The following is a 14212-nucleotide window of genomic DNA, read 5'->3' as shown; positions in this document are numbered from 1 at the left end:
ATTTGGTCTGGCACTGAAAAGGTATTATGGGTGAGATAATTACATGTTTGACCAAATATAGCAGGCTAATTTTTTAACTTGATAATTTTGTGTGGCCATCAATTGATATTATAAATATCCAAATGGCCCTTGACAGAAAAAACGTTCCCCACCTGATCTATACGAAAGTGGAATGACTACCATAATCACTATTCAACACCTCGTTCTCAATTCCTTGAGTTGGCTCTAAACTTTAACTTCTGCCAAGAACAGATTGTCAGAAAAACTACAATTCCCTAAATCCAGGACCCAATCATCTCTCTATGGCTCACCTTCTCATTAATATTCTTAATATGATTTCATTAAAGACACTTTTTCTCCTTTCTTGTGGGAAAAAAAAGTCCCCCAAGAGGCCGGATACGGTAGCTACTGTGCTGGCTCTGGAATCATACTACATGGGATCAAATCCCGGCTTTACCACTTAGTTGTGTGAACTTAGGCAAATGATTTGACCTCTCTATACGTCAGTTTCTGCATCTGTAAAATGGAGCTAATAGTAGCAATATTTGTCTCTAAGGGTTTTTCTTAGGATTAAATGAAAATAAGAACTGTGTCTGATACATAGTAAGTACCTACTACATTTAACTTTAATTATTACTTTTATTCTTATTGCTATGATAGATTAAACTCGGAAGATTCACTGACCCTCACTATCTCTATCTTTACTGGTGATGCTTCAAGCTATTGTCTTTACACTTGTGAATCCATTCTGCCCAAGACAATGGCTAACCTCAAATGCAGCATAAGAGTGAAAACCCACTCACGCCCTTCTTATAGGGGAGTGGAGGATTTAGACCCCTGTGAATTGCTGGTATGTTTTACTTGAATTACTTGCTAACAACTCTTTAGTATAAGAAATACAAAGTGTCAAAGAAGGAACCATAACATTTAATCTACTACGAACATGAACCCTTAGAAAAGTACTTGAACTGAGATTTTTAGGGGAGGTTTATAAGTCAGGAGAAGAAGGATGAGCATTGGTGTTCCTGACACAGGGAACAGTAGATGCTACAGAAAGCTCCAAAGCACAAAAGAACTGTGCGGAAAAGAAATACAGGAGGTCAGTGTGGCTGGAACAAAGCAAATTAGGGAGGAGGCACAAGATGAACAGAGGCACAAGATGCAGGAGCCAGACTGGGTGGAGCTGTGTTAAAGAGCATGGATTTCATCCTACGTCCAAGCGGCACCAATTAAAGGTTGCTAAATAGGAATGGTTACCCAAAGTGAGAGATGAGCAAGCCTTGTTATATATAGGAGAGCACTAAGAAACATTCTTAGGGAAAACTATTCTCGGTTGTAAGCAAATATAATTTCTTGTTTACACCTCCCTCTGTATGTATGATGAGGGCAGAGTTTCCCTAAAAGGGTCAGTTGGCACCATAGCTATGGACAGACACCCAGGAAAGCTAGGAGAGATCTTCACACCAACAGTGCACAGTCACTGTACACATAAGAGTTTTTCCTCTACAGACCAATTAAATCCCTAAAACCCATTTGCCTTCAAAAGTTGTTTTATGTAAAACTCCCTATTCCAAACTCAAGCCCCAAAGGACCTAAGTCTCTTTACTAACCTCTTCTTCCTCTAGTTTTCGTTTCTTCTCTTTCTTGATATCTTCTGTTTTAATTTTCTTAGGTTTAAAATCAGCACTAGAAAGGGGAACATGAATATGCAATTAACACAACTGTGACTCAATAGTTCTCACCAATAGGATTAGGGCCTCTTAATTCCTCCTGCAGGCTTCCAAGGTAGGAGTGTTTGCTATTATTCTAGGCTGAGCATTCTTGTCAAGAATGGGACAGAGAAAGAAGGCCAGACCAAGGCCCAATCATTATAGCCCTAGATAGAACAAAACAAACAACCGTATACTACACGCAGGCCTGGGAGGGAAGTGGAATGGAGGGACAGCATAAATGACACCACTAGAAGATGGAAATCTGGGAACCTACAGTGCAACAATGACTGCCACAAAGTAATGACTGGCTCGAAAGGACAGGAAAGAAATTCTGTATGAATTCTGAATGAACACAAATGAGTTCACTAAATATTTCCCTCCTCTCTTCCCACCTACTTTCTACCATAAATCCTTTGTAGATTCCTGGAACATAATAAGCTATACAAGAGTGAAAATAATGAATAGAATTTAACATCCTTGATTGAATCTGAGAAAGAGTTACCTGTAAGTCTCAAATACCTGTCTTAATTCAGAGCAAAATCCTATACACTGAAACGTCACTTAGAATGTATTGACAGGCACAGATCCCAGGAGGAATTGGTTTACCAGTGAAAACTTATCTGTTATAAATGATGATAAGCCTAAATTAATTTAAATATTCTTCATGAATTGTTTTATTTTCACTGCCTTTTTAATAAGAAAAATAGAAATATATATTCTCCATTTAAGCCTCAGGTACACCACTTATTTGCTCAGCAAACCCTACTTCTCATAATTCAAACAGAAATCAGTCACCCAGTCAGTCCATTAATCACAAATTCCAAATGAGTAGAAGTCCATTAATGCAGTTTTTCTGTGTATTGCAGAGACATACATCACATTTTATCCTTTAAACAACTCCTTAAAAAAATCAAAGTAATGAGATATACTCACTCATCCTCATCTCGAGGTCTCTTCAATGGCTTCATATCTTCTTTAGGAGGAGCAAAATAGCCATCATCTTCAGGTTCATCTTTAATTCGTGGTGGACTAAAGAGAGAAAAAAATAGTTAATGAGTGTTGGAACATCTACACATCAAGTAATCCAAAGCAGGGATAAATTACTGCATTGAGAAGCAGCTAATATAAGAACAACATACACTTGTATCTATTATAAAGGTTTTCCATGAGCACTTTTCTCACTTAATTCTCACTTCAACCTGTGAAGTAGATAGTATTGTCCTCACTTTACAGATCAACAGGCACATCAAGATCTGGGATCAGGACTCCTTACTCTAAGTCAGTCTTCGTCTCCCCTACATCTTAGCTGCCTTTGCCAGCATGACCCAAACCACAACAGGAACAAACTTAAATTGAATTGTTTCCTCACTTCACATGAAGGATAGACTATGTATCTGACTCCAGGAATGATTTGAACTGATTATTCTACTGCTCTAAAACCTAAAATATAGTTTTTACAAGGAAAGGAAGAAAATTTTATTTCCCAAACTTTGTACCTTAAAGGTCTAAGGGAAATAACCCTAGTTACATGGGAAAACAACCAAGATGACATCACAGCAAAAGAAGGGCACCTGCTAAATGAGAGGCCCAGCACAAATTCAATTCTTTCTAAGCCAAGTTTAGACATTGTTCAATGTCCTCCTTAGGTTTATTTACTTGACATACAGAAGAGTGCTTTGCCTTATCTTTATTAAGATTTTGTCTTTTGAATATAAGAAGATAATTCTGTGAGACAACTATGTTGAACCAAAAAGCAGAAGGAAGAAGAGAGAAAGCCATGAGACCAACAATCACCACAGCCTTGCGATGTTCCCTGACTTAACACATCTGATCAGAACCTCACTGCTTACAGCCAGAAGCACTTACAGAGCAAACTAACTCGGTACAGGGAATGGTCTCTGGACACGAAGCTTTATCTCTAAGACACCCAAGGGATACGCTTACACAGACTCAGCTGCAAAGTCAGGATATTCACAGGATTTTAAGAGTAGATAATGCCACCTCCACATCACCTCATCCCCTTAAGCATACTGGATCGCCTTGCTTGCAAAAGAATTTGAATGTTTAAAGCAATTAGCTTTCCTTCCTTATTTCTGCACACTCCCCAAATGCCAGCCTTTAAAGCTGTTCCCCCCAACTACAAAAGTGACTAACATAGATCCAAGAGTCCAAAATCTCCACAAGCTTTGTGCCTGAAAGAAAGAAACACTGCCATTTACCCAGCCAGTAAATGCTAGATCCTAGTATTGTTACAGGTGAAGTTAAAAACAATTTCTCAGAAAACTGGGTTCCATCCAATGATTCTCTGCAGATACACATGCAAGCAAATAAGCAGTCCAGCAAAATGAATGCAGAGCCCACTGCCTGGAAAGGTGTTCCTAACCTTCTAACCCAGAAAGTCTGAAACTGAACCCAAGTTTCAAAGAATCCATTATTTTTTTTAATACGTATTAGTTTAATAAAACTACTCCAAGTCCAAAGAGTCCATTATTTTCTTTGTACGTATTAGTTTAATAAAAATCCACTCAGTCAGTTTCTTGGCAGAAAATAGCCTCCCTGTGCTCAGTCACTTTATCTAAGAAATCAGAATGCCTAGGGTAGCTTATAGTGAATTTTATTATTCAGCATTCCTAGAACAGTTATAAAACATGCCTGAAGAGGGCTCCTGCTGCTCCTAGTCTAAGGGACCTGGAGGACATGCCAGTTTTAAAAAATGTTCTCAAACGAAATTGAAAGTTCGAAGTTTCAAGGAAGCAAAACTCTCAAAACACTTTGTCCAAGTCAATAATGTTTACTTCCAACAACTAGTAAATCCATTCTGATGTTTTGTGGAGGCAAATGAGAATATATGACCATAAATTTGTAGTTTTTTGAAACTAGAAGGAATTCTTAGACTTATTTTAAAAAGGTGAGGCTGATGAGGAAAACAGAATCGTAACAACAAAAATAGCACAGGAAAAGTGACCTCTAGACTATGCAGACTGTGTTTCTAGTACTCACAACTGTACATCTACTTTGTCACTCTACTCAAATCTACACCCATTCCTAAAATGTAGGTCAAGAAGGCATCTATATATGAGCCTCAGAATACTACTATTAATTACTAGTGACTAAGTATGGAGTTTCCTTTGGGGTGTTGAAAAGGTTCAGAAATCAGATTGTGCAATAGTGGGAAAGATGCACAACTTTGTGAATATACTAAAACCCAATAAACTATACACTTTAAAAGGGTAAATTTTATGGCATGTAAATTATATCGCAATTAAAAAAAAATTCTTCCTGTCAACCTTCTCCACTCAAAATAACTTCTGGAAAATATCCTGGTCAGACTCACTAAAGGGTACTCTGGAAATGCTCAGAGGACTTAGGCCAAGTCCGTGTGTGTTAGGTACAGACACACTTGGGCAGCAAACACATGGGCAGCTGGCCTGCAGGGCACCCACAGGAAGCAGAGGACTCTTACCTTGAGAAGCCATTTTCCTTCTCCTTCTTTACTTTTGCATCCCCAGAGGCTCTAACCTGAAAGGTCAAACAACAGTAACTGATTAGTACCTTGAAAGCTACATTTGACTCAAATAAAGAAGCCTCTCTCTTTATTAGAGAACATTTGACTTCCACCCTTGGGGTACCCTGATCACAGACGGACTCTTCTTGCTGACCAGGTGAACTGAAGGTCTTCATATTTTTCTAAGACTCATTTTATATAATTCTTTAAGATAAACCGTCCAATACACTGAGAAAAGTTTCTGTGTGAAATAACAGCCTTTTACCTTTAAATTAAGGCAGGTCCCCCTCCCTCAGTAAATATATTCCACCTCTCAAGGATTTGCCCTTCGCAGTGCAGAGAGGAAATAAAAAACAAAACAAAACAAAACGAGCCTTTGTGATTCAGTGGTTGAACGTTGACCTATGAACTAGGAGGCCATGGTTTGATTTCTGGTCAGAGCACATGCCCGGGATGCGGGCTCCAACTTCAGAGGAGGGTATGTGGGAGGCAGCAGGTCAATGATTCTTTCTCATCACTGATGTTTCTATCTCTCTTTTCCTCTCCCTTCCTCTCAGAAATAAATAAAAAAATACATATTTTTAAAATAGCCTATTTCCTGCTTTCTCTGGTTTGGAAAAGTGTATTCACATTCCCCTTCTTCAAATTCCCATTTTCTAGACTTGTCAGAGGGGTATTTCAAAAATCTTCACACACACACACACACACACACACACACACACACACACACACAAATATGCATACGAGTATCTCTAGAAGAACACCTTTCCAGGCAGTGGGCTCTGCATTCATTTTGCTGGACTGCTTATTTGCTTGCATGTGTATCACACGGAAGAAAGGGAAAGATGGAGGCCAGTGAGCCAGGGATAGAAGGGAGGTGTATTTTTCATTATATTCCCTATTTCACATCGTCTGAATTTACTAAATAAAAACGTTACTTTTTTCAAAACCTAAAATTAAAACCATTTTTAAAAAGACTATGCACAGCACTACTCATCTGCGGCCAGAGGAGGCCGGCTGTTTCCAGACAGCTACACTAGTTCTGCTAGAACCAAAAGTCAGCAAAGGCACCAGCATCACCACATTTTCACTCAAGAACTTCCATTCAACGGAGAACCAAGGTAGCATTAAGCCCTTCCCCCAAAACAGAATTAATTTTCCCCATGAAGGAAAACTGACATCTCCAGATAACATTACATCTTCAATTTATCCACTTGCCATATAAAATAATGACCTGAATAGATATGCTGTACAGTGGCAACAGACCTTATTTTCATAGTTGAAGATTATGGTTGACTCTAACGTCTCCTGACTGAGACCTTTGCACTCAAAGGCAAGGGATCTTTCTATGCAATGAAGGTACTTTCATTATCTGTTTAAAAGGTAAACAAAATGAAAAGTACATCCCATCTCTTCCTCCTCCACTGGAAAGTTCTTTACCTTTTCCTCCTTTCGTTTTTCCTTGTCTCTGTCTTTATGTTTGTCTTTATGTTTTTCTGAACTTCCATCTTTGTGCTTGTTTTTTTCCTTCTCTTTGTGTTTCTTTTCAGAATCTTTATGTTCACTGTGAAAAATAAGACACAAATGGTTAGCCCAGAGTAGGGACCAGAGGGTTCATTTCACAAGATAAACTCACAAGATAACTTAAGATCACATGAACCATGGAAACTTACAATAGTTTAAGTAAACAGTCCTGACAGAAGGTTCAAGTAGATGCTTTTGTCTACATGAGACTTTATTTTGATGTTTTTATTTTTTCAAAAAAGCAAAGGAACCAAATAGAGAAACACAGTCATTCTAAACAAACCAGGACATTTTTTTTACCAGTGACTAAAAATATACAGCAAGCTCCTTTGTACTTCTACAATATTCTACCAGCAAAAAAAAAAACCTATAATGAAAACTTGAACTTGGGCATTCACATCTGATGTGAGGAATAAAGACAATTCACCAAAAATGCATTTGGTAGCTCTGAGCCAGATTTAAGATATACACATACCAGATATGTAGCCAAGCCAGGGCTTTGTGCAGTGAGCAGTCCAACCCAACAGATGTTTCCTCCTAGTTTTTACTAGAAAAAGTTAGCTACTACTAGATAGAGCTGCTTGGTCCATTCTTTACAATAAGAAAAGACCCATCTAAAAGTAAGGCATGTAAAACGTTTAAAAGCCTTGCTTTTAAAAGGGTCAGTAAACACACTGGGCAGCAGTGTAAAAAGGCACTGCTCCTCTGGAAAACAAAATACGACATTACAAAGCAAGAGCCATTACAATGTCCCCACCCTGACATCTAGCTCCTGGAAATTTCTCTTTAGAAAATAACATTACAAAAAGATGTTTATTTTGATGCTTCCCATAACAAGAAGCAAATAAAAATAAACAAGCCACCAAAAAACTAGATATAACCTTAGTGAGTAATAACAGGAAAAAACTGTGATATATCAAATTAGGTTAACTAATATGCTATAATTTATGAGTCCTACAAATATACATGGGAAATGTTTATGACATAAATGGAAAAAAGGGATACAGTCATTCCTTGGTATCTGAGGGCGACTGGTTCCAGGAACACCACCTCTTCCAGGCACAGATACCAATTCCTGCGGATGCTCAAGTCCAGCCGTGGGCAAACTACGGCCCGCGGGCCGGATCCGGCTGTTCTATCCGGTTCTCTTGCTCTCCCCTCCGCTCCTTCACTTTGAATTTATATTAGTTCACACAAACACTCCATCCATGCTTTTGTTCTGGCCCTCCGGTCCAGTTTAAGAACCCATTGTGGCCCTCGAGTCAAAAAGTTTGCCCACCCCTGCTCAAGTCCCTTATATAAAAAGGTACAGGAAAAAAAAGGTATAGAAAAATACATACATACACATATAAAATAACTGCAACAACATAAAAAAACATGCATGTGGACAAAGACAGATGGGCAATAAGCAAAAACCACATGCTGTAGTTCAAGGTGGCAGAACACTGGATGACTGTTTTCTTCAGTACACCGGGCAGATGATTTGGGATCCTTGCTTACATCACCAATATATCCCACAAGTTAACAAAAGGAAGTTTGAACTCAAGTGCTATGAATTGGTGGGGTTCATCCCACACACAAAACAGCTGACAGGGACAATCAGGCCTATGGGCACCTTGCCTTTCCCACCACAGACTGCATTTCCCATCTGTCACATTTAACACCCTCAGCCCAGAAAAAATAGATTTTACCAGCAATGGGCTCATTAGGTTATGTCACCCCATGAAGTTTGTCCTAAAGAGATTCGGCCAGCTTACTTAGCTACATTGAAGGCCAAAAATAGATAAACAAATGATAGCATCTAGTGAGGTGAGAGCCATAGAACCTGGGTCAAGAAAGCATCTGCTGTCACATACATTTCTGTACACAAAACGAGCCCCAAATGGATATAGGGGGGTTGAGTAATAAGCAGAAACTATGAAATCTAGCCAGAGGACATGGGGCCTAATAGAAACATACAACTACAGGATAGGGAAGATCTAGGAAATGTCTGGGGGGAAAAGTCCATTTTCCCTTGTTTATATACTATGCCCTCATTAGGTTATTTAGAGGTGCCACACATTGAAATAACAAGTTTCCACATGAGCAAACTTTTCTTTTGAACTCATGACAGCTGAGCCTAGTTCCTGTGTGCCTAGAGGTACGTGGCAACCTAGCTTTCCCACCATGCTTTTTATTCTAAGCATCATTGTGATGTCACTCTCTACGCACTGTGCTCTCATAATCTGTTTTTACCAAAGTGCAATGTTTTATAAAAAAATGTATTCTTTACTCTGTACAAAAATAGCTCTCAATTGCATAACATTCCAACTTTAGAATGACGGGTAAAATTGCGAAGTTGCCAAAATTGCAACTGATCCACTTCAGGAGTTTACACGTGATTTTGATATTACCAGCAAAATGTATGGTAATTATCACTATTCTATTCTACAGGCATTGTAGTTTTAGTTGGGTTGTTTTTTGTTTGTTTGTTTTTTTTTTACATTAACTGTAGGAAATATTTATGGCAATCTACACAAGTTTTTGCCTAAAAGCAAAAAATATGCAACAATTACATCCATGATATATTACTGGATGAATATACTTCCCCCCACAAAGTAAAAAACTCTAAGCAAGCAGTGTGTTTGATATGTTCACACACATTGTTTCATTCAATCCTCACACACATTGTTTCGTTCAATCCCTGAGACTGATTTAGAAACAGAGGAAGGAGCCTGGAGTTCAGTCTTATTCAAAGTTATATGTTAGAAAGAAGCAAAGTAAGATTTAAACTCATGTTTCCATCTCCAAATTCAGAGTGCCTCCACTAAATCAATACCATTACATTTTCATGAAGTTGATACCTACCACTAAAGGCAGATTAGAGTAGGAGCCAATCTGAGATATATTAAGGTCAAGACTTTATTTTACCACCAAGTAGAAACTTTCTAGAATAGAGACCTTGGATAACTGAAATGATAAAACCTTTGAGATAGCTGCTCCTCATTTTGTCTTCCCACAAAACTATAAATGGCCAATTCAGGGATCTAAATTTAGAAACACTCTATCCTCCTTTATGTTCCACTGTTCCCCCTTGTTCTCTTTCTCAATGAAGGCATTTCTTAGAATATTAGTCTATTTCACAACAAAACTGGCTTTCTGGCCTTTTGGCATTCACAGCATAGGCAATTTGTAAGTGCACATAGCCCTCCAACTTTCAGCTTTGTTGTTCATTATCACACTGAGCAGAGATAAGGGGAAAGAAGGCAACAAATGACAAGGCAATGACACAGTACCCAGGCCACCCAGGAAAGTAAAAAGAAGTCAGATACTTCCTCTGCCTGCTAACCAGAGGGAAATCCATTCAGGAAATTCAAAGTCCCGGTTAGAATAGTAACCCCTTTGTAGGTCATAATCAAACACAAAGACCAGAATGAAATGAAACTATCAACTTGACTTTCCAAAGGAAATTCCCTCCCAATGTTTAGATGTAAGAGAACAGGTTTGGATTTTTTATATTTAGTGAACTCAGATGATTCAGGAGTAAGGACATCTTGTGGCATACAAGGCATTTCATTGGGAACTGTTAGAAATTGAGTTTGTGGAGCCCTACTAGGCCTCTGAATATAATGTTAAATACATCTACTTGTCAGTGGCTGTTCCTGTCCCTATCTCCTGAAATAGAAAGGACTGAGGTGTATCCCTCATTCATAACCCCTACAGGGGCAGAAGTGATGGCAAAGGGCAAGCCATGGTGCCAGTCCTTCCTAGGAATCTACCTGAAGGAGCATATGCATCTGGAGGACCAAGTCCTGTGATAAACACATGCCTAATTAGGGCTGTGCCACAGAAATTAGGAGGATTTGGCCAATGGTAGATAATGGAGCAAATCTGGGATCAGTTAGGCCGACTCATCATCACTCAGGATTTCCTAGCATGTGCCTCTTTTTCCAAAAGTTTAAAACTAACTTGGCTTTTATGGTGGCTTAAAGAGCAGCACCTTTCCCACTGGTAGATGATGGAAATTTAGACCAGTACAGAAGTTCATGTGTTGACTGTCTGTTTTAAGGATGTTACTCTTGCCTTTATACTGATCCACTACTTTTACATACACAATGTCAAACTCAATAAATACCACTGAAGGCTACAAATAGTAGCCAGTTCAGAGGCTGTAGAACAGATGATGGAGAAATTGAAGAAACTTCAGCAGGGATAAATAAGAAAAATAAACTGGAAGAAATGCTTAAAACTGGTCATAGTAAGGAACCAAAAGATTTGAAGAACATGTATTTTAAAAAATGAATTTAGTCTGAGATACACTGAAGGTCCAAACACTGACAGTAGCTAATATGTCAGAACCTTTGTAATGGTCACACTTCGGAATGAAACAGGAATTTCATCATCAGCAACCTGAATGAGAAAACACCCAATTAGTGGCTATGCACACATGCCTACTCCTTGGGGCTCAAGGCTCATGTCTGTATGAGGATAAGATCCACCACACCAGCAGAGTCTGGACAAGCAGAAGTCAATGCCAAAGAGAACAAATGGCAAGAGTCAAAGCCACCTCTCCAGAGTGTTCATGCCAGTCTTATGCTTCAATTAGCTAAATTCCACTAAGGAAAAAGTAACCTACACTATTTTTAAAGTGACGACAGTGAAAGCTTTTGTCTGTGACCCTTGCTGGAGCTGAGCAGACAAGTCTGACCAGGGTTATTACTCTTAGGCACTCGGGCAGAAGATGGAAGGGAGATGCCAGGAGGGAAAAGCATTTTCCTTCTGCCCCAAGATAGCATTTGCTACCTCTTCAGAAAACAAAACAAAATGCCCGTGTCTGATATTCTGGGAAGCTAGGATGTTGGCTATGGGAAACCATTTAAATCTGTTAAAGAAAACAAACAAAAAAACACCCCAGTCTGTCCTTTATCACCAATGAAAGTATTTAACAGATACTTGAATACCACTAAGTGCCTGGCACTCTTCTAAGCAATTTAATTCCCATAAAAAGACTGAGATAAGTTCTAGTATCTCCATTTTACCGATGTGGAAACTGAGACATGGCAGGTAAGGTTAAGTAACTCACCCAAGGAGACACATCTAAAGAGAGATAAGTAGGATTTAAACTTAGGCAGTATGGCTCCAGAGTGGGCAGCTGTGTTACAATACTTCCCAAACAAAGCAAAAAAGAAGCACTGCTAGCTCTAGCCTGTTTGGCTCAGTGGATAGAACGTCGGCCTGTGGACAGAAGGGTCCTGGGTCAATTCCAGCTAAGGGCTTGTAACTAGGTTGCAGGCTCAATTCCTGGCCCTGGTTAGGGTGCGTGTGGGTGGCAACCAATCAATGTGTCTCTCACATCGATATTTCTCTCTCTGTCTCTCCCTTTCCCTTCCACTCTTCCTTCCACTTTCTCTAAAAATCAATGGAAAAATATCAAGTGAGGATTAGCAATCAAACAAAAAAGTGAAGCACTGCTAGGGAGCAGAAGGAGCCTCTTTATCTTCTGACAGGACTTAGCCACTAATGGCTAAGGGTACACACTCATCCCAGCTACCTGACTGCTCAAGGCAGATCCTTCACTGCAGGTTGCAGTCAATAGAATCCCAGGGGATTCCTAAAGGAGAGCCGAGAGAGAGAGCTTCAAGGCTGTGGAAGTTGGAAATACAAGCCCCTTCAAGGAAAGCAGACAATTAAAGCTTAAATGTTTGCTAAATAAAAATTCTAGGTAAATTAAAAAGTTGTCTCGGGGAAAAAACATAGTTTCTGAAAGACTCTTAAGAATTAAAGATTTATTAATGCTTATCACTGAATGCTCAAAATCACTAGAATTATTGGAACTCTGAGTTGAATGGAATCTCAGAAATTATTTAATTCTTTGTTTGCAGGCCAAAAAGGATAAAGGGATGTGACACGCCTATACATATTCTCAACTCCCATTTCTCCCCCATCTCTAAGTTCCTTACCTCTATTAATAGGGTAAACAGCCACCCAGTTATCCAAACTAGGAGCCATTTCTCTTAGACCCCTCATGCCATTTGTGGCTCAGTTCTATATCTCCCTTTCTCAAATATTTTCAGTGGCCTCTTGTTTCCTTTAGAATCAAATCCCAAACTTTTTTTTTAATGTCCCAACTTCTTGAAATAGCTTTTAATAGTCTTGCCCCAAGTCACTTTTATGGCCTCACTTTCTACCATTCCATCATGTTAATCCAGGCACCCTCCCAAATGGAGTCTTCTCAGAGCAAAGTACATTACACAATGCTTCCATGTTTTTGTTCATGCTTTTCTCATTGTCTGAAATGCCCCTCTTTCTAGCCATCACCTTTGTCAAGATTTTAACCATCTTGCCCTGGCCGGTTTGACTCAGTGGATAGAGCGTCAGCCTGCGGACTGAAGGGTCCCAGGTTCGATTCTCACCCAGGGCACATGCCCAGGTTGCAGGCTCGATCCCCAGGAGGGGGTGTGCAGGAGGCAGCCAATCAATGATTCTCTCTCATCATTGATGTTTCTCTCTCTCTCTCTCCCTCTCTGAAATCAATAAAAATATATTTTAAAAAAAGATTTTAACCATCTTTCAATGACTAACTCAAATGCTGTTTCCACCATGAAATCTTTAATAAATTAGATTCAACTAACAAAATTGACAGCTCCAATGTATCTCATTGATACACACCAGGCTTTGTGGCAATCATTGTCATCACCACCACCACCTTCAACTCAGTTGTTTAGTACATTATAACAAACTCGAAAACGTGACTGGGCCAGTACTACTCTCAACACTTGACCAAAATGAAAAATGAGAGCTGGAACTTAATGGGCTTGGATTAGGACACACAGCTAGTAAATGTGGGACACACATTAGTAAATGGTAGAACCTGGCCTTGAGTTCTATTTTAGTGTGCTTTTCACTACATCACATTAATTCCCATGTGAATGGTGGTGATGTACTCAGTTTCCTCATTTCCAAAGTACCCAACCCTCTTCTCTACCTACCTATGTTAATTGTTCATTTCCCCCAGACAGGTTGATGATACAGGGATGTGCAGATAAATAAAGGGCTTAGCACACAGATCACCAAAAAACAAAAAAAAACAAAAACAAAAACAAAACAAAAACAAAAAAACAGGAGTAAACATCTTTTAAATTTGATTACCTTCAGCCTGGCCAGTGTGGCTCAGTGGTTGGGCTTCGAACTATGGACCAGGAGGTCACAGTTTGATTCCCGGTCAGGGCACGTGCCCGGTTTCGGGCTCCATCCCCAGTGTGGGGTGTGCAGGACGCAGCCAATCAATAATTCTCTGTCATCACTGATGTTTATCTCTCTCCCTCTCCCTTCCTCTCTGAAATCAATTAAAAATATATATATCTTAAAATTTTGATTACCTTCTAAAAATTCCCCTAATCTGAAATTCCCCTAATACGATTGCTTAATTCCAGTACATTTTCCTAAGATCCTACATTCTCTTAATTCTACTTCAGGTAGGATCTGGAACTAA

General features: G+C 39.3%; 1 protein-coding gene across 2 annotated transcripts in view; it reads right to left on the bottom strand.

Moving 5' to 3' along the window:
- TOP1 (DNA topoisomerase I) overlaps positions 1–14212 on the bottom strand; it is an 86827-nt gene that overhangs the window by 31405 nt on the left and 41210 nt on the right. For both annotated transcript variants that reach the window (XM_080686208.1, XM_080686209.1), the window contains 4 exons: positions 6658–6781; positions 5176–5231; positions 2646–2741; positions 1611–1686 (listed from right to left, as the gene is read on the bottom strand). In XM_080686208.1, coding sequence (XP_080542334.1) covers positions 1611–1686; positions 2646–2741; positions 5176–5231; positions 6658–6781 — 352 coding nt within the window. The remainder of the gene's footprint in view (positions 1–1610; positions 1687–2645; positions 2742–5175; positions 5232–6657; positions 6782–14212) is intronic.

This window comes from Plecotus auritus, assembly GCF_963455305.1.
Source record: "Plecotus auritus genome assembly, chromosome: 8".
Taxonomy (NCBI): domain Eukaryota; kingdom Metazoa; phylum Chordata; class Mammalia; order Chiroptera; family Vespertilionidae; genus Plecotus; species Plecotus auritus.
The sequence above is the reverse complement of the archived record's forward strand: the minus strand, read 5'-3'. Positions and strand labels throughout refer to the sequence as shown.